We start from the raw sequence: 18,985 nt of genomic DNA on the forward strand, positions 1-18,985 counted from the left end.
AACTGAGATACTGAGTGACTCAAGAACCTGCCAGCTCTGGGGTCACTCAGGTGGCAGGTTCCCTTTGCTCTCAGTATCAGAGCTGGAGTGTTAGAGCAAACATCAAAAGCAGTGACAAGCAATAAGGGAGTAAATGCGTCTGCTTGAACCAAACACGGTGCTAATGTGTGCAGGTATTTTCACTGTTCACAGATTTCATGCTATAAAATGCATCCGCAAGTTAGTTTGCCACTTATATTCACCATTTACAAAACCTACTCAAAACTTTTAGCTCTGCAATGATAATACTGTGTTTGACCCTCAGTGAGGTGAAATTAATGATACAGTCTCCATCAGACACACCTGCACAGTGCTGGGTTGTAAATCAACATTATTTCAAATGTGGTGCCATTCCCAATATGACTCCACTGCTTCCTCCAGGATTCCTGTCATATGCTGTGGATTAGTACTGAATTACAGAAGGGACTTGTAAGAGGAAATTTATAGGAAGAGAGCGTCCTTACTGGCACAGATGTACAGAGAGAGGAAGGTTGAGACAGAATTGCTATATCACAGGCACATAATCTGTAAAAACACACGACCAAAGTCACACATCTCAATCTCTTGATGTTTAATTGAGTGTTTCCCATATTGCTAATAAAAGGAAGCCCAAGCAGTCTTCGATGAGGTGAGCGTGTGTGTGTGCAAGGATGCAGGGCCTTATCAAGCACTTCTTAACCCTGATCTACAGATTTTTGTCATACAGACACGTGCAAGACGCTCGCTGGCAAAGGGGACACAGAGCCCCCGTCCCCTTTAGGAAGGACAAAACAGAGGTGACACTGTTGGAACCATTGCTTTGTCAATGGCTTTCTCCCTTCTGTTCTTCCGTTACAGTTCTGCAAATAGAATAAGAAGCCATTACTCTTCAGATACACTGTACAGCGCTCCAGTCTGTGCCTCCCCACCTGAAGGGGGGGTTTTACAAAAAAGGAGTTTCTAACAGGGCATTGTGATCTTTACAACCTTTTAATTCTCTGGTTTTAACTGTGCTGGAAAATATAGGAAAATCTCTTGATCTAACAGAATACGTAACAACAAATGACATACTTACAACAAGTTCTTTAAAACAACAACTCTTTTCTGAAAAGAATCAAATACACCCAAACTCAAAACTTTACGTGGGGCAAGCCAAATGGAATAACATAAAATGGAGGGAAGTGTAGATTAGATAAAGGAAAAGCAGAAATAATTCATCTTTATCTGAAAAACCTGAATGGTCCGGCTACTTCAGAGATGAGTGTTGTTACACCCAGCAGACAGTTTGTTCTGGTGGGTTCTGGAATTCTCTCACCTGGTTCACTTCTACATCAGAATTTCACACTAAAGCATGCAAGGCCTCTCTACAGGCACAGTTCAAACAGTCCCTGCAGCAGCTGGTGGAACTCAGTTCAAAGCAATGAAGTGTTCAGGTGTCAGAGCTGACAAACTCCAATGGCAGCTGGACTCTGCTTGTATGGAACTTCCACAGGAGGATCTCAAAGGGCTTTGCAATCACCAAGCAATCATGCTCTGCACAGTCTTAGGAGCCGAGTAACGAGAATTCTTGCCTTTACACAGACCGAGCAGTAATCATCAAGCTGGTACCCAAGGAATGACCTGGGCACGCCAGCGAAAGGCACTTGTGCAGTGAAGAGCCACGTGCCCCAGCATCTCACAGCTCCCCCCACCACTGACCCACACCCCTGTCCGCTGAGCCTTGTCACAGGAGGAATGGCTGGAAACCGTCACCACGGGCTTGCCGTCTGCCAACGTGACAGGGCTGTGCTGGGAGCACCGTGGGATACAGATACCACATCACCACCCCCGAGGGGTCGATAACGACCGAGAAGCTGTCTCCCGTCTTTAAGCCGCTGATGGTCTTCCCGCTGTACACATCTTGCACCTGGAAGAGAGAGATGGGGGCTACCAGGATTTCCACAGATCTTCCATCTTGAGGTCCAGCCATGGTCACCGAGGTGGCATGGCAGGATAGGGCACAGGAGTGGGCAACAGGAGGGAGACCCAATGGGTGGCTGCCCCTTTGTCCTGAAGGCAGGGAGTGGGAGTCCTTCCCCCCAGAAAATGCAACAAGGTGTCAACAAGGGAAGCTGTAAAAAGGGGCAGCCAGGTTCCACAGGGCTGTCCCACCATGCAGCGTGCCAGTGGAGCTCACCTCGTACACGGTATCCTCAGGGAAGTGGAGCTTGGCCAGGCTGGTGTTGTAGACAAAGGGCATATCCGTCCTCCGGCTGAAGAAGACAAGGGCGCTGGCGGCCTGGGACAGCGGGCGCAGGAACACCTCGATGTGCGATTTCTCCTAGAGGTGGGGATGGGTGGGTGAGGCAGAGCTGCCAGGACCAGCGCTGGCCCATAGCTTCTGACTTTGCCCTGTGGGGCTGCTACACCAGCAGGTCCCCAGTTCCCACAGCTCCAGCTCATGTTCTTCTGCCTCACCTTCCTCCTTTTTGTAACCCCTGTGTTGCTCCTGTCTGCTCTCCCAAACACTGCCTGCCCTCTAACCTTGACAATCCTGCGCCCCTGGATTCCCAGGGGGTCCTGGTTGATCTGGATCATCAGGCGGTTCTGCAAGATCTCCTTGGCGCTTGGGGAGATTGTGCGGAGATCAGTGGACATGAGGAGCGGAGCTGCCATCACCGTCCACAGGGCCATTTGGGAGCGAGACTGCTCATAGCTAAGGCCAAAGTTTCCAATGATGAGCTGGAGGGGAGATGGGGAAAAGATTGAAGAGGTAAAAGAGGGTTAGAAACTTGTCTGCTTGCCACCCCTGGTGATGCTGCAGCTTGCTGGGGGAGCACACATGGAAAACCTCATATGCACTTCTGTTTCTTGAGCAGCTAGGACATCCCACCCCTGATAGGTGCTAAGCCATCAGCACACATTCAAACACACTTGCTAATACCCTTCGCGTTACTACTGTTCCCCATCTGGCTATGCAGGGAAGGACAAGAACACCTGGATAACAGAACACATATATTCAAGCGGTAAGGGGTTCATTGCAACCACAGGCTTTTCCCACAGCTTAGCTAAAGGCAAAATGCGCTTTGCCTCTTTGCACCAACAAGGCTCCTGCTCCTGGCACTCTTTCTTCACCCTGCACCTAGAAGGGGATCCCTGGAGACCCTCCATCCCTGGCCAGTGTCAGTGCACTCACCACCCGGCCGTACCATGTCTGGGTCATTCCAGTGGCCAGGGCCAGCTGCCGGCTGCAGCACATCCTGGTTTGCAGAGAACCAGTCCAGGATGGAAAGCACGCTGTCCCAGGAGTCCTGGATGTCATCATAGTTACGCCACAGGTTGCAGACCTCTGCCAGGACAGTGTAGTTCACCTGGAGAGGAGTACATGGTCAGGCAGGAGGGAGGAAGGATGGGGTCTGCAGGCTGGGGGAGAAGGGGCAGACAGGCTTGTTGCAAGGTGCAGCACCCAGAAGATGTTTGGTGTTTACAAAGCACAGGGATCTGGAGAAGGAGGACAGAGTCATATCCCAATATGACTGAACACATCCCAGTATGATAGGATGTCTGGCAAAACAGACACAGAAGTCATGGGGAAGTGTGATCAGCTGCAAGAATGAAGGCAGCTCGGGATTTACTCAGAAGGTGAAAGAGGAAATAAATAAATGTACTCAATTCTCAATAAACATTACAAGAAGGAACATCCTGTTTCACTACTTAAACCAGACAGGACCTGGTTCTGAAGAACAGACTGTCAGGACTGACCCCACACCAGCTTAGAAGGCACACCCCAGGGCCTTCTTCCCCCAAATTCCCATCACCCAGCCACGTTGGGAACCTTAAGTGTCCCCAGACACCTGGCAGGCAGGTGTCCCCTCTGGAGACCTACAGCCCATCCTACCAGGGGTGGAGCAGTAAGTGGGGTGGAGCACCCAGCTCCTGCAGCTCCAAGAAGAGCTGCCCCAGGGCACTGGGGACACAGGTAACAACCACTAGAAAGTACAATTCTCACCTTAGGCGGGAGTCCCCCCTGATATGCCGGCCAGCTGCAGGAGTACACAATGGGGCGACCTGTGGTGTTCAAGGCTCTTGCCATTTCTGGGTAGCCTTAGGGAGAGAAGATGACAAATGGTGAAGGAGATGGCTGGCAGGAGCCCACATCCCAGCCCGCCTGGCCAGGGGTCCCCAGGCCAGCCGAACTCCTGCCTTATACCAGCTCTAGGGCACCCAAACTCCCTCCTCTTTGCCCAAGAGCTGCAACAGGAAACGTGAAGGGAGAACCACAGCCTGCCAAACATTTCTGCAGATGCCAAGCTACCCTGATCAAAGCAACCAGGGGAGAAAAACCAGCCAGCCAGGAAGCCTTTACCTTTTGCCTGCTCTTCTCCAGACGAGTAGCACCCATCCAGCTTCAACATGTCCACACCCCACTCCGCAAAGGTCTGGGCATCCTGTTCCACAAGGTCCAGTGTGGTGCCTGGGTAGCCCCCACAGGTGAGGGTGCCCAGGTCGCCGTAAATGCCCAGTTTCAGGCCTCGGGCATGGACCTGCAAGGAGAGGACTGCTGCAAGGATGGGGACGAGGGCTCCTCTGTCTCCTCCCAGCCCTCCTGCCATGGTGGCATGGGGACACAGAGAACCCCACCACCCCAGTGGGAACTCACATAGTCAGCCAGAGCCTTAATGCCCCTGGGAAACCTCTCGGGGTCAGCAACCAGCCGTCCCGCTGCATCCCGCTTCTTGGCTGACCAGCAGTCGTCAATGTTGATGTACTCATAGCCCAGTTCCCTCCAGCCGTCCTCTGCCAGGCGGTCTGCCATCTCGAAGAAGAGCGTCTCACTGCAGGTCAGGGGGACCAGAATGCGACAGTGTGAGCCGCTGTGACCTCCAAGCCCTACTAGCTGAGGTATCCAGCAGGACTCTGGGGCTAACTGGGGGCTCTGGAGGGTTGGCCACCACAGGGCTGGCCTGGGCCATACAGGGCATTCCCCAGGGCTCTCGTTTAAACCCCATCCATGTGCTGCTTGTTGACCTCAGTGAAGGGAATTGCTTCCCCAACACTCCACAAAGCGCGACCACATCCTTCCACATCAGGGGCTTTCCAGCTCCAGCACGAAGGCACCTGAGCCACCCACCTCCCACACACCCATGCTCCCCGAGATCCCACTGCTGCAGGGCTTGTCCCGGGGACAACAGACAGTGCCACAGCTGTCCCGGGCCTGATGTCTGCCCCGATCTGCTCATCCACCCTCCCCTGCCCTGGCAGATCTCGGACGCCAGCCCTGCCGTTCCGAGCCGGTTCCCTTGAGCAGGGGCACACAGGACAAGGCCTCCTTGCAGGGACAGGGGGATGCTGAGACCCGGGGGACTGGGGTAGACGCCGCGCCGAGCTCCTCCCCAGCAGGGAGCCCCGAGGGGGCGCCTCCCACCGCTCCCGCTCCGCTGACCTGATGCAGTTGCGCGGATCCTCCCGGCAGTCCACGTTGCAGCGGAATCGCTCCCAGGCCAGCCAGCCCATGGGGGGGGTGAGCGCCAGCCCGTTCTCCAGGGCCACGGAGGGCAGCACCAGGGTCAAGGCCAAGACCAGTCCGCTCAGCACGGGCGACCCCATCCTGCTCGCCGCCGCCGGGATACAGAGCGCCCGTCCCCGGCTCGGCCCCGCTCACATGATACCGCCCTCATCACCTGACCGCCCGCCCCGCCTCCCGCCCGGCTCGGCATGGCATTGAGTTGCACCCAGCCCCGCTGCGGCTGGCAGCCACCGACCCCCACCGGGGTCGCGCCCCCTTGGTGCTGCACCGTCCCGGTGCTGCGTCCCGCAGCCGTGGCACGCCATTGGTATCGGCCACATGTGCCTCTGCACCCCGTTAGTAACAGGCCCATTGAACCCACAGCAATTACACTCATTGCTGCTGCACCCCAAAGCTGCACCTCACAGTCGGCATTGCACCCTGCCGATAACGCACCCCACTGCTGCTGCACCCCATTACCATTGCACCCCACTGCTGCTACATCCCACTACTGGCGACCTATCACTGCCGCACCCCATGGCTGCTGCACCCCAATAGTTGCACTGAGCGGGGAGGGGGACGCTTTTGGTGTCCCCGAGGCAGGACCCCGGGGGTACCCGAAGGGGTGTCGGACGGAGCGGAGAGGTGCGGCAGAAAGCACCTCCAGGCGGGCTGCACCGCCCCGCCGGCCGCCCCCCGCCCTCTGCCGCCGCCGGCGGGGCGGTGCATGCCTGCGCGGCGGGACGGCCCTGGCGACCGCAGGAGCCCTGCCCTCCCCCGCCGGGCCGCGGCCGGCCCCCGGCCGCCCCACACCGCCCCGCCGCGCCGGCAGCGCCGCCGAACAGGAAGGGCCCGAGGTAAGCCGGGACGGGACGTGGGTCGTGGTCCCGCCGCCGGAGTGAGGCGCTGGGCGAGGGCCGGGGGGCGGCGGGGCCGCGCTGGCGGCGGGGAGCAGCGGGCGGCGGAATCGGGCCGGAGCCGCGGGGGTCCGCAGGGACACGGGAAACACACACACGCACACAAAGACACACTGCCCAGTTGCACACGCATGCATACGCACACAAAGACCGAGAGCCCAGCATTGCACAGGCACACACAGAGACACACACACGCCTCTGCATCCCCCCCCGCCACCACCATGCCACTCGCTCAGATCACGGGACCCCCCCCACCCCCTCACATCAGGGCTGGCGTGGGCCACCCCAGCCTGAGTGTGCATGGCTGGAGATTCCTCAGGGTGCCGCACCAAGGGCAAAGCACCCCCAGGGAATGACGTTTCCTTACTCCTGATGGGATTTTTGTCCGTTTTCCAACTGGGGTTGCCCCCTTGCCCTTAGCCGTGCCCCACAAGCCCTGATGGGGGCGAAGGGCTCCAGGAGGGTTGCTGGAGGGTACTCAGCAGTGGGGATCTTCCCCCAGCCGGATCTGGCTGGGGAGTGGCAGCTGTGGTTTGTTTTCTGCATGTTTCTGTATCCAGAATTTTAGCGGTTGGACATCCATTTGCAGTTGTAGAAGGTCAAAGGCTGCGCTTGCCATATCCTTCTGTGGGACCTGCCGATTTGCCAAATTGCCTGCTGCAGGGCCTCCGCAGATGGTGCAGTGATAGGCTTCTACAAAAGCTCCTTGTTTTTTAATAAAACCAAACCAAACCCACAGGAGGCAAAAATAAACCTGCAGGAGCAGTGTCCTGAGCTGGGATGGCACTTGGGCTTTGAAGCCAATGCAAGTTCCCCTGGTTTTGCCATCACAGTTTTTCAGAGCTGCTTGCCTGCGGTGCCTGGCTGTGGCCACTTCTCTGTGCTGAGGGTCTCAGCTTTCTGGGGTGGGAGTGATGCAGCTCTTTACTCTTTTAGTCCCAGCTGTTCTGGTTTCTGACTCCTTCTCTGCCACCTTTCATCCAACCAGGGATGGAGCTCAGCACAGTGAAGCTTTGGAGGCCCTCGGCAAGCAAGCAGCCCGCCCAAGGAAGACGGCACAGGATTGCGGTCTGACCCACACAGTCGGTACGGCACCTCACACCACGCTGCCGGTGACCCTGATGGGGCTGAGGTGCTGCTGCTGGGAGGGCTGGTGGGGCTGGGCAGTCCTGCGTGGAGATGGGAAGTGAGAAGAGGGTACTTAAATGGAGATTCCAGAGCCCTTGGGTCTGAAAATGCCCTCCTTGTCCTGCCCTGTAATAGAGGAGAGAGCAGGCACAGATGCAAATTTCTTTGGTGTGCCCCATAAAAACACAGCAAAGTAGGTCACTCGTGCAATAAGAAATGAAGCAGCAGTTTTGTCGTCCCTGGAGAAGGCAGGTGTCTCGGTGGTGGGGCTCTGGTGATGACCTTTCTGCTGCAGCGAGGAGCCAGCCCAGGGGTACTGGCTGGGTTGATGCTGTCCTGCAGCGCTGGCTGCTGGAGTTGGGGCTGATTTTCCCTGCAGGATCAGGCCTCTCCTGGTGGGGCAGGTGAGACATTCCTCACCCCGAGCTGACTTCTTCCCCCCTCTTCCTCTGCTCCTAGGTGGGGCCATGAAGCTGAACGAGCGGAGCGTGGCCCACTACGCCACCTGCGACTCACCCACTGACCATGCTGGCTTCCTCCGCAAGCGTGTGGAGCGGCACCACCACCATACCCACCACCACCACGCCACCTCCTACCAGCGCCGCTGGTTCGTCCTCAAGGGCAACCTCCTCTTCTACTTTGAGGAGCGGGAGAGCCGGGAGCCCATGGGGCTGGTGGTGCTGGAGGGCTGCACTGTGGAGCTGTGCGAGGCTGCTGAGGAGTTCGCCTTTGCCATCCGCTTTGACGATGCTGGTGCCAGGGCTTACGTGCTGGTGGCCGATGGGCAGGCTGCCATGGAGGCCTGGGTGAAGGCAATCTCACGAGCCAGCTTCGACTACATGCGTCTGGTGGTGAGGGAGCTGGAGAAGCAGCTGGAGGAGGCCTGCAAGAGCTTGGCCGCTTGCCGCAACTCACCGCGGAGGTCCTCCTCCTCTGGCAGGAAGAGGCACCTCTCCAACCCCGCCCTGCAGCCCCTCCAGGAGAAGCCCGCCATCCTGGAGAACGGTTACTCCACGTGGGGCAGTGGCAGCGGTGTCCCTGGGGGGACCACCTGCCCCGACCGTGATGGGGGGCATGTGAAGCCCCCGCCCCTGCCTCCGCGCCGGCGCTCGGCTGCTGGCAGCACTGCGGTGTCCCCAGCTATGCCAGAGAGCCCAGTGTCACCAGACACAGCCTGCTTCTCCAAGCTGCACAGCTGGTATGGGCAGGAGATCATGGTGCTGAGACGGGAGTGGCAGGAGAGGCAGAAGAGGGGACACCCATGACTGGGGACACAAGCCACTGGCCAGCTGATGCCCAGCAGCCTTTCATGCAGGAAGAGTGAAGCAAGGGATGCTGCTTGCTCCCTGCCCTGGTTGGTGGCTGAGTGTGTGGTGCATGTGTGCTTCATGGGGCATGTGGGATGGACCTGGGTCTTCCCCAAGCCTCACGTTTCATTTCCATGAGGCTTTAGTACCAGGGGAGCCACCTTTGAACTTTCCTCCACTGGTGATATGAGGTGTGAAGGGGCCCCAAATTGGGACATACGTAATGAACCTCACACAACAGGCTTGGCCCATGTCTGTCCTGGCGTGGTGGATGCTCTGGGAGCTTCATTGCCTGCCCTTCCTTCACCACTTTGTTTTGGTTTTGTTTCTCAGCGTGGAATTTTGCACAGGTCAGCATTTACTATTGTCTGTGGTCTTGCACCGAAGTCCTTCTGCCTTTGCTCTTTCGCCACAGATAAGGCTGGGCTCTTACGAAATGCCACCAGTGGCTGGTGTCTCCCACCTTGTGCCTCCCTTGCCACAGGACACTTGTGAGCCACCCTGGCTCTGGCTGGCCCAGCAGCCAGGGCAACGAGGACTGAGCTCCTGCATTGTGGGTTTTTTAACTTTCATCTGCACTAACCCTCCTCCCTGCTAAATCCCTCAGGATGTGGATTTCAGGGGTTTGCATCTGTCTCTTTGGGCACCTGAGCTGAGCAGTGAGGAGACACTGAACCTGCTCTGAAGCAACAGCGAGGAGCAGGAGCATCCCAGGGCTGATCTGGACTATGTCAAGCAGTAGCCAAGCCTGTTAATGTCTCCACTCAAGCCTTCTCTGTTCCAAAACAGGGATGCTAAAGCCTCTTTGCCTTGCCAGGGGTGAATTTCTAAACCTCTATGCAGGCTGTAGCTCCTGCAAAGTGCCATGTAGGGCTCAGCCAGCTCGTTGGGCAGCTTGCCCGAGACGGCATCTAGAGTCGTGCTCTTGCAGAGCCTCTCTCACTGTTGTGGCTCTACCCAGCTCCTGGCAGAGCTGTGCCCTCGGAGGAGAAGCTGTGGAGAAGCAGGGAGGAGGAGGGGGCTGGCCCCAAAGTGGAGGCGTGGGAGTGAGTTACAGGTAGCACTGACTGCGTGTCAGCAGTGTCTGGGCTTGCCCCTCCAGCATCAAAGCCATATCAGTGCTGTCTGCTGGTGCTTCCCCCCGATTTCGTGTCAGCATCACTTGGGCTCTGTAGCACATCACATCCTCGTGGTGGTTGAGGAGGGCTGCGAGGAGGTACGCTTGTCGCCTCACCACAGAACTGGACTTGTCCTTCGCTTGTAGGTCAGAAACCTTGGCCACAAGGCAGACGGTACAAGCAGGTGGGTGCTGAGTTCAGGGGCTGCAGCACCTTGGATATAGGGTTCATAAATCTCCCTTATCCTCTGGGCAAGGGCTGCTTTTCAAAGCAGAAGAAATATGTGAAGCAGTCTTGTGCTTCCTATCTGACTGTTAAACCTGTTTTTATTGTCCTGTTATATTAAGGAGCCTTGCTTGGAAAGCAAGAGGCTATTCCAGGTCATGACTGGTAGAACCTATTTGCCTTTCTGGAGTTAAACACACTCATCTTAATATTTCGCAATAGCCAGTAGAGATTACCAATGCAGAAATCAAATGACTTCCATTAACTTTTGGTGCCTTTGAAAATATACCTCTGGTAGTTTTGGATTATGAGCTTCCAGCCTCCTGCCTAATTATGGCTCAGTGGTATATGAGAGGAAATCAGATCTCAGATCAGATATTACAAATGTGACTTTGGGCACTGGGAGTGTAACCTTCACATACAAGTGATGCATTCCAGTTCTTTCTGGTTTGCGTCTGTATTTCTTCGCAGTAGGGATCTTCAGGTTCAGGAGGATTATTTTTGTTCTGCTTTTTAAGTGAAAACAGTTTGGAAAGACCAGTAGCAGGTGGCCACGGGCCAGTGCCCAGGCTCTGCCAGCAGCCCAGCTGGCTGGACTTAGGGGCCAGCTCTGCCTCCTTCCCTGCTGCTCAGATTGTTCAGTGCTGCAGCTTTCTCGGCTGGGAACCTGTCCCCATGGCAGGGCAGCAGCGTCAGGGGATGGCACTATCTGGTACCTCCTCACTCTGAGCATGGGTATTTTGGGGCCAGGGTCAGATTTGGCAAGCATTTTTCTCTTTTTTTGTTGTTATCTATACAGAGAGATAATTCCCGATGTCTCGCACTTACATAAGGCAGCTTGATGGTAAAGATTTAACTTCCAAACTAAATCAAAATGTCATGGCAGTTCCTACATGAGACCCAAGAATCAGAAGTGATTTGAAAGAGAAAATAAATTAACAAAGCCAGTTCTGTCAGAACTGGAACAATATTATTCATTTGAGGGCAGTTTCACTTTTAAGAAGCTTAGTTTGCTTTAATAAGCTGGGATTGTGCTAGTAACACTACTAAAGAGCTTATATTTAATGCTTTAATCTGTCCCATTCAAATGGCACAATTTCCACGCTACCTGCCTTTGCATTAGTACATATCTCAACTAAATCCTGCAGATGAGGCGCTGCGCTCTGCTTTCTGTCTGATCACATTTGGAGTAATTCTGTGTTTTATTCTGCAGCGCTGAGAAGAAAATGACTGAATCCTACGCAGTATTTGTGCTCAGCCCGGCCATCCGTGCCTGGGCCTTTAGTAGGTCTCCAAAGCGCTGTGTGACTTTGGATGCACTTGGTCAGGGTTCCCTCACCATCCCGCCCACGTAGCAGGGATGGCCCTTTTGTGAGTAAAAAGAGCCATAATTGGAGCCGTGCCCAAATTTGCACGGGACTACAGGGTTTTTTAATGACCACTGCTGCTTGCTTCATTAGGCAGGAAGCACCTGGGTGCTCCACCACCAAAACAGAGGCCATCAAACCAGCTCAGCTGTGGATCAGTGGTGCTGGCAGTGCCTTTGAAGCAGCCCACAGGCAGAAGGTTGGGATTTCAGCTTCCTGAGGTTGCCCACGCAGCTGGCTAATGGAACGTCCTCTCCTGTCTGCAAGCAGAGATTGGGACAGGAAAAGCAGAGTTTTGTTGTCACCTACAGCAAAATGAGACTGATTGCCACACACTGATTTTCTCCGATCATTCAGGTTTGGACTGTTTCACCTCCCACCTTCAATTTTCCTTCTTATTTTTTAAAAACAGAAAATGAGTGGGCAGCACAAAAACAGGTTCCCTAAGAATTCACTAAAGCTGAATGGCTCCTTTTCTTGAAGTACTTAAATTCCTTTCTAAGAGCTTTATTTGGCATAATAATGCTAAAGCAATGAGAGAAAAATGCTAGAATCTGAATGGTTGAATTTAAAAGATAGTGAAGACTAAAAGGAGGGAGATTCTGACATGGGCTTTGTAAGCTGAGCAAAAAAAAGAATTCCAATCCTGCTAAAATAGTTGATGAAATCCTTCTGTTTTTCTGAGGCTGGGATTTCAGATTCAGGCCCATAATGTAATGTGTTATTGCTGCACATTTAACTTTTTATAAAATTGTGGTGATGGCTGCCATTGAATCCAGGTCCTAGTAGTCAGAGTAACCTCAAGATTTTACACACTTGGTGGACATCCACCACCAAGATCAGGCATTTTGCATTATAAGAGCTACTGCATTAATAGTTCGGGGGTGGGTGACCTCCCCGTCTTACCCCTCTGAGCTGCCTTTGCAGAGACATTTGAATAACTCCTACAGAAACACACAGGGGACGGATGCAGTTCCCGTGTCGGTGGCACCTTCTGCAGCACCGACCGTGCTGCATGATCTGCACAATTACCAGACGACACTACGAGCCACCTGCAGAAACATTCCTGCCTTTTGAAGTGCTTATGTTTTGGGTAGATGATCTGTTCGTATTTTAAGGGGTGGTTTTGCATGCGCCTTTTGTTTTACACGCGGAACTTGTATTATGCATTTAAAAGACATTGTTACCGTTTGTATTTGATGCCGTGAAGCCCAATAAACCGCTGTGATTTGTAACCGCGTGTACTGCCTATGGAGCTGCGAACCCCTGACGCCCGCGGGGGTCTGCGGGACCCGGCGGCTCCCGCCCTGCCCGTTCCCAGGGTCACCGTGCCCGGTTTCCCCCTGCCGGGCGGCGGCGAAAACCTGCGCGGTGACTCTCTCCCGGTAGCACGGGAACCCCGTTATGGGGATACGGGGAAGGTAGCGCGCCACGCGCACAGGCGAGGCGTGGCCTCGCCCGACGCACGCGCACCAGCGATCTCGCCCCGCCCCTCGAGCCTCGCGAGAGCCGGTCGTCCCGCTGCCGTGGGTGGCGCCTCGGCTCGGCCGTTACCGGAACCCAGCGAGGGGCAGGAGGAAGGAGGATGGCAGCGGCAGGCGGGCGGCTCCTGGCGGTGGCCGCGGCTTACTCGGGGCGGGTGGGCTGGCGCGGATTGCGCCGCAGTCCGGCCGTGCCACTCGTGCCGTCCCGGAGCGCCACCGCCACCCGCAGCGGCGCCATTTTGCCGAAGCCGGTTAAGGTGAGTGAGGAGAGAGCGGATGGGAGAGCCAAACAATCGCGGCGTAACGGATGGAAGTGGTGGCCAATCAATGCGAGTGCAGCTGTTGTGGGCGGGGCGGTGGGAGTGAGTGACAGGGTGTAGGCTAATGAGCGGCTTGCTGTGGGCGAGGCGGGCATGCGGAACCGCTGGCCAGCGGGAGGGTGAGGGGAGCGGCGCTGAGGGTCTGGGCGGGCCCAGGCGATGCGGAACGGCACGGCACAGTACGCACCTGTGGTGGTCGCTGCACCGTGAGGAGGCGATGAGTACTCGCTGCTTCTCGCTGGCCACGGCTCTCCTTCCTAAGCCGCCTGTTGATTCCTGCTCCTCCAGTACTCGAGTTCGTATTGTAAGTGTGACGCGGTGATGGCGGGCCCGGCACTCGGGACAGCAAAACGTTCTTCCCGCTGCTCCCGGGTCCCCGGCGTGGCTGTGGGCCGGGAGTAGGTGAGCTCAGCCACTGTGCCACTCACTGGCAAAGTTCATTCTTTCCTCTTCGGCTCCTTGCAGACGCCGTTTGGCCTTCTGAGGGTGTTCAGCGTTGTGATCCCTTTCCTGTATGTCGGGACTCAGATCAGTAAGAACTTCGCAGCCCTGCTTGAAGAACATGATATCTTTGTCCCAGAGGATGATGATGACGATGATTAAAGGGTATGTCATTAACATCACCAGCAATCTAATTATTTGGGCTTCCTGTTTGGCTTGAGGCAGCAAGGAGAATGTTGGACTAAGAAATAAGTGACAGCAGCAGCTTTGAAAGACACATTTGCAGTTAAACACAGGGACACCTGCAGCTGTATTGCCTCTGGCTATGAACTGCTCAGTTCCTTTACACTGGAATAGGCCAGACTGGTCCCCAAATGGCAAATCTCCACGATATACATTCATTAGACATTGTAATAAATTCATGGCCTTTTAGATCTTGTCATTTGAATCAGAAATAAAGTGTAGTCAGTGAGGGTCTATACCACAGACAGAAAAGACAGACTTAAGTGTTACTGCATTTACCTGCTAAAAAGTCTTCTGCTAACTCACAGAATGACTATTTTAAAAGAGAATGAAATTGTGATATAGAAGTGAACCAGGCGAGAGAATTCCAGAACCTACCAGAACAAACTGTCTGCTGGGTGTAACAACACTCATCTCTGAAGTAGCCGGACCATTCAGATTTTTCAGATAAAGATGAATTATTTCTGCTTTTCCTTTATCTAATCTACACTTCCCTCCATTTTATGTTATTCCATTTGGCTTGCCCCACGTAAAGTTTTGAGTTTGGGTGTATTTGATTCTTTTCAGAAAAGAGTTGTTGTTTTAAAGAACTTGTTGTAAGTATGTCATTTGTTGTTACGTATTCTGTTAGATCAAGAGATTTTCCTGCATTTTCCAGCACAGTTAAAACCAGAGAATTAAAAGGTTGTAAAGATCACAATGCCCTGTTAGAAACTCCTTTTTTGTAAAACCCCCCCTTCAGGTGGGGAGGCACAGACTGGAGCGCTGTACAGTGTATCTGAAGAGTAATGGCTTCTTATTCTATTTGCAGAACTGTAACAGAAGAACAGAAGGGAGAAAGCCATTGACAAAGCAATGGTTCCAACAGTGTCACCTCTGTTTTGTCCTTCCTAAAGGGGACGGGGGCTCTGTGTCCCCTTTGCCAGCGAGTGTCTTGCACGTGTCTGTATGACAAAAATCTGTAGATCAGGGTTAAGAAGTGCTTGATAAGGCCCTGCATCCTTGCACACACACACGCTCACCTCATCGAAGACTGCTTGGGCTTCCTTTTATTAGCAATATGGGAAACACTCAATTAAACATCAAGAGATTGAGATGTGTGACTTTGGTCGTGTGTTTTTACAGATTATGTGCCTGTGATATAGCAATTCTGTCTCGACCTTCCTCTCTCTGTACATCTGTGCCAGTAAGGACGCTCTCTTCCTATAAATTTCCTCTTACAAGTCCCTTCTGTAATTCAGTACTAATCCACAGCATATGACAGGAATCCTGGAGGAAGCAGTGGAGTCATATTGGGAATGGCACCACATTTGAAATAATGTTGATTTACAACCCAGCACTGTGCAGGTGTGTCTGATGGAGACTGTATCATTAATTTCACCTCACTGAGGGTCAAACACAGTATTATCATTGCAGAGCTAAAAGTTTTGAGTAGGTTTCGTAAATGGTGAATATAAGTGGCAAACTAACTTGCGGATGCATTTTATAGCATGAAATCTGTGAACAGTGAAAATACCTGCACACATTAGCACCGTGTTTGGTTCAAGCAGACGCATTTACTCCCTTATTGCTTGTCACTGCTTTTGATGTTTGCTCTAACACTCCAGCTCTGATACTGAGAGCAAAGGGAACCTGCCACCTGAGTGACCCCAGAGCTGGCAGGTTCTTGAGTCACTCAGTATCTCAGTTGCCCCCTCCTTCTCTGAGGCCACTCAAGAAGTGGTTGCTCCAGTTTATCGGCTCTTGTGGGTCAAACACGTCCCTGCTCCTGTTTTCTAAACTGCCAAACTCTTGTCACTGCTTTAGGCCACTGTCTCTCCTGGTCCTTCCAGTGTTCCTTCTTCAGCCCTGTCCTAAAAAACACCCCAGACCAAAGTTCCTAGGTAAACAGACATGCGTACCCCTGAGGGGTGCTCCTTTACAGTCCTCATATGGGGAAGAAGGCCCCAGTATTTAGGCCAGGATAAAAAGCAGCTTGAGAGCACTACAGGCATTCAGTGCTGATCACACATGGGGGAGCTCCAGCACTGAGTTACCTGCTGAAAATGTGGTTTATCTGATTAGAGAAGTTCTCCTTACCCTTCTTGAAAGGGAGCTAGTAATTCTTGATTCGGTTAAGGAGGTGATGGTAGGACATCTTCTGCTAGGCATCAGAAGCTCTTACAGAGCCTGCCTATTCTAGACAACAGTACAAAATGCCATTTTTCCACGTAATTTCATTTTGCAGCAGAGAAATGGACTCTGCTGATCTTTGTTTTGCACAAAGGGCTTTATTAGGTTATTGAATTTTATACCATTCTCTGCGAGGAAGTAAACAGAGAATAGTGTCCAAATAAAAACCACAAGGTCAACAAAGTCAGTGCACAAAATTGTAAACCACTGCATGAATACAGAGGGGCCTCAAGCACGAAGAATATTTTGGTGCTACAGTAGTTTTTCTCAAGGCCATCTCTTCCAGAGAGCCAACACACGCCCGCACACACACACACAAACACACACACACAGGGCCACAGGCCCCACAGAGAGCTCCACAGCCAGGTTGTGTTGTGGTTATTCAGCAGAGACTCCAGGGCAAGTGATGGGACAAACTCCCACCAAACACACATTGGCAAAAACTAGGAAATCGCAGATCTTCGTACAGGTCATAATGACTTGCGCACACACTGGATTTCGGATTTAGTCATTAGGCTCCTAATATGCTATACAATCTTTCTGTGTAGATTTTTTCCTACTGTACAGAACTTTATTTGTAACACAAGGCAGGAAGACAGAGGCAATCCCTCAGGGATCGTGGCCTGCATAGAATTTGGACAGAAAGTCTTTAGGCCGTGGGGTTTCAGTCTCATGGAAATACCTCATGATGTGAGTCCTCTGCTTCCACACCTGAATAGTTTCTTGAAGATCCATTTTTCCCTGCACACAGAGAAAACATTTTTAGACTAGCTCTCAGTTAGAGCCTGATTCTAACTATACAGTACTACAAAAGTTATTTGAATGTACTTAGAAACACCCTTAGGATGGCTGCATCGACAATTCTGTACTCCTGAAGACTGCTTGCATCACCTATACTGTGACACAAATACATATACTGTACCTGCCTTGTGTCTTCAAGTAAAATTGCTGCTAAGTGCTTTGCACCAGTATCACTACCACAGGGATTTGAACATAACTTCTTCATGACTCCAGTCTATGAATTATTGTTCTGGCTTTGGAGGATGGCAGCACAGGGCAGAATGACACTGCCTGGAACTGTCACCTACTCTATTTATTACCTACGATTCTGTTTCCAGATTTGTTTAATCACATAAAGACAGACCAACTGCCTTGAAATGCAATAACTACAAGAAATACAACAGGTGTGCATGGCCATCCTTGGTTGGAAACCTTCTAATGCATTACAACTGCAGTGGTTATTGTTGTTCAGACCCGCTTTAAAGCCTTGCCCAACTCTTGCTATGCTGGTTATTGCTTTGCACCAGACAGAACCACATGTATTACAGACTCAAGATGTCCTGCCACCTAAAGCCAGCCTCCCACCAAGTACTGCCACTCTAACATATGTTTCGGAATAGGTGAAGAAAACCACATCCCAATCGAAGGAGCTGAAAAGTAATTTTTAATGGTACACTAGGTAGCTCCATCTTTTTGCCCTATCCCTGACTGCCACTGTTTTCCAAAAAAAAAAACAACCACCAACCAACCAAAACATAGTATTTAAACTACTGTTTTGCCAGCCATCCTGTGCATCTTCAACAAAACAGGAGTAACTTGTTTGTACCTTAATAACCAGCATGTCTATCACCCGTGGATCTCTAACGTGGGCATTCCTCATGAACATCTCTCGCACCTTGTTACGCCCCTGCTTCACCGTGATGTCCAGCTGGTACAGGTGTACTAGAAGAAACACAACAGCCACAGGGGTCAACTGTATTGCTTTTCCTCTTTCCCACTGACAACGGGCAACTCAACCCTACAAAACACTACACGGTCCTTTGTTCCTGCAGTGCCTGCCGGCTTCGCTAATACAATTAATTTAAAGCTAATAAACAACGCGGCCATGGTATCTGTCCCAGAGCAATTTTAAGGAGACAGATACCAAAGCCACCGTATTCCTATTCTGGGAAATCAAAGCTCATTTCTCTTCTGCTCCGTTAGGGAACCCAAGTGGCAAGCAAGGCGCGACGCGACCGGCGCTCCCCGTCCTGGAGGGGCCGCCGGGGCAGGCAGGGCCGGGCAAATCCGGCTGCGCCAGGCCGGGCGGGCCTGCGCCGCACCGGGAGCCCACAAGCCCGGAACAGCCGTGTCCACCGGCCCCACAGGCAGCGGGGCAAGGGCCGGGGCTGTCCGGCGAGGGGCGAGGGACGAGGGACGAGCCCTCACAGCCGGGAATAACCGAGCACTTTCAGAACGCAACGGCTGCGCGGCGGCCGTCACGACCTTGAGCTCGCGCTCCCGCCCGCGCATGCGCGACCGGCTCCGCGCGCTCACCGGCGTTGGGCACCTCGCGGTACCAGGCCCGGTACAGTTCCCTCACGCGCCGCTTCGCTTCGCCCAGGTCCCGGCTAAAGATCGGCTTCACCGCCGCGGACACCGCGCCTTTCCCCGCCACCGCCATCTTGCTGCAGCCGCCGCTGCGGCGACTGCTCCGAGCGCTGCGTCCCGCCCCTTCCCCGCCGCCGGCGGGACAGCACACCCGAACGGCGACCTTCCATTGGCCGGCGGCGCCGCCACTCCAACCTTTGGGGCGTGGAAAATAGCGGCGGGTTGCGACCTCCCATATGATTGGCCAAGAAGAACGCCAATCCCCGCTGGCTGCTCTGGGAGGAACCGAGCGGGTGGGCGGGGCTGTGATGTGCCCCGCCTCCCGGGGCCGTTGGGCCCACACTGCCCCACCCACCCTGCGCCGGCGTGGGGAGCCCGGCCCGGGGCCGG

At 53.6% G+C, this 18,985-nt stretch overlaps 4 protein-coding genes across 5 annotated transcripts; 2 read left to right on the forward strand and 2 right to left on the reverse strand.

Moving 5' to 3' along the window:
• Positions 1-595: 595 nt before the first annotated feature.
• On the reverse strand, positions 596-5,677 carry NAGA (alpha-N-acetylgalactosaminidase). Its single transcript, XM_065841526.2, has 8 exons — positions 5,441-5,677; positions 4,658-4,832; positions 4,364-4,541; positions 4,007-4,101; positions 3,207-3,368; positions 2,542-2,739; positions 2,195-2,338; positions 596-1,924 (listed from the first exon to the last, which is right to left on the reverse strand). Exons 1-8 carry the CDS (start codon positions 5,602-5,604, stop codon positions 1,742-1,744), a joined length of 1,299 nt encoding a protein of 432 aa, XP_065697598.1. The 5' UTR covers positions 5,605-5,677; the 3' UTR covers positions 596-1,741.
• A 566-nt stretch (positions 5,678-6,243) lies between these two features.
• PHETA2 (PH domain containing endocytic trafficking adaptor 2) lies at positions 6,244-12,800 on the forward strand. 2 transcript variants are annotated; one of them, XM_065835714.2, is made up of 3 exons: positions 6,244-6,360; positions 7,409-7,506; positions 8,008-12,800. In XM_065835714.2, the coding sequence occupies exon 3, from the start codon at positions 8,016-8,018 to the stop codon at positions 8,811-8,813; it is 798 nt and encodes a 265-aa protein (XP_065691786.1). In that variant the 5' UTR covers positions 6,244-6,360; positions 7,409-7,506; positions 8,008-8,015; the 3' UTR covers positions 8,814-12,800. The 2 variants fall into 2 exon arrangements, with proteins under 2 accessions (XP_065691786.1, XP_071657418.1); XM_071801317.1 differs by lacking the exon at positions 7,409-7,506 and having other exon boundaries at positions 6,272-6,360.
• A 247-nt stretch (positions 12,801-13,047) lies between these two features.
• Positions 13,048-15,147, forward strand: SMDT1 (single-pass membrane protein with aspartate rich tail 1). The gene is made up of 3 exons (XM_065855912.2): positions 13,048-13,306; positions 13,835-13,975; positions 14,865-15,147. The coding sequence occupies exons 1-2, from the start codon at positions 13,151-13,153 to the stop codon at positions 13,970-13,972; spliced, it is 294 nt and encodes a 97-aa protein (XP_065711984.1). The 5' UTR covers positions 13,048-13,150; the 3' UTR covers positions 13,973-13,975; positions 14,865-15,147.
• A 1,156-nt stretch (positions 15,148-16,303) lies between these two features.
• On the reverse strand, positions 16,304-18,729 carry NDUFA6 (NADH:ubiquinone oxidoreductase subunit A6). Its single transcript, XM_065855899.2, has 3 exons — positions 18,542-18,729; positions 17,832-17,947; positions 16,304-16,966 (listed from the first exon to the last, which is right to left on the reverse strand). Exons 1-3 carry the CDS (start codon positions 18,666-18,668, stop codon positions 16,835-16,837), a joined length of 375 nt encoding a protein of 124 aa, XP_065711971.1. The 5' UTR covers positions 18,669-18,729; the 3' UTR covers positions 16,304-16,834.
• Positions 18,730-18,985: the final 256 nt, after the last annotated feature.

Source organism: Patagioenas fasciata, chromosome 1 (genome assembly GCF_037038585.1).
Source record: "Patagioenas fasciata isolate bPatFas1 chromosome 1, bPatFas1.hap1, whole genome shotgun sequence".
Taxonomy (NCBI): Eukaryota; Metazoa; Chordata; class Aves; order Columbiformes; family Columbidae; genus Patagioenas; species Patagioenas fasciata.

Coding starts and splice junctions, on each gene's coding strand:
- NAGA (XM_065841526.2), bottom strand. CDS start 5,604: ATGGGGTCGCCCGTGCTGAGCGGACTGGTCTTGGCCTTGACCCTGGTG. Junction 4,833..5,440: donor GATCCGCGCAACTGCATCAG/GTCAGCGGAGCG, acceptor CCTGACCTGCAG/TGAGACGCTCTTCTTCGAGA. Junction 4,542..4,657: donor TTAAGGCTCTGGCTGACTAT/GTGAGTTCCCAC, acceptor CTCTCCTTGCAG/GTCCATGCCCGAGGCCTGAA.
- NDUFA6 (XM_065855899.2), bottom strand. CDS start 18,668: ATGGCGGTGGCGGGGAAAGGCGCGGTGTCCGCGGCGGTGAAGCCGATC. Junction 17,948..18,541: donor CCGCGAGGTGCCCAACGCCG/GTGAGCGCGCGG, acceptor TGTTTCTTCTAG/TACACCTGTACCAGCTGGAC. Junction 16,967..17,831: donor TAGACATGCTGGTTATTAAG/GTACAAACAAGT, acceptor CTCTGTGTGCAG/GGAAAAATGGATCTTCAAGA.
- SMDT1 (XM_065855912.2), top strand. CDS start 13,151: ATGGCAGCGGCAGGCGGGCGGCTCCTGGCGGTGGCCGCGGCTTACTCG. Junction 13,307..13,834: donor TTTTGCCGAAGCCGGTTAAG/GTGAGTGAGGAG, acceptor GGCTCCTTGCAG/ACGCCGTTTGGCCTTCTGAG.
- PHETA2 (XM_065835714.2), top strand. CDS start 8,016: ATGAAGCTGAACGAGCGGAGCGTGGCCCACTACGCCACCTGCGACTCA.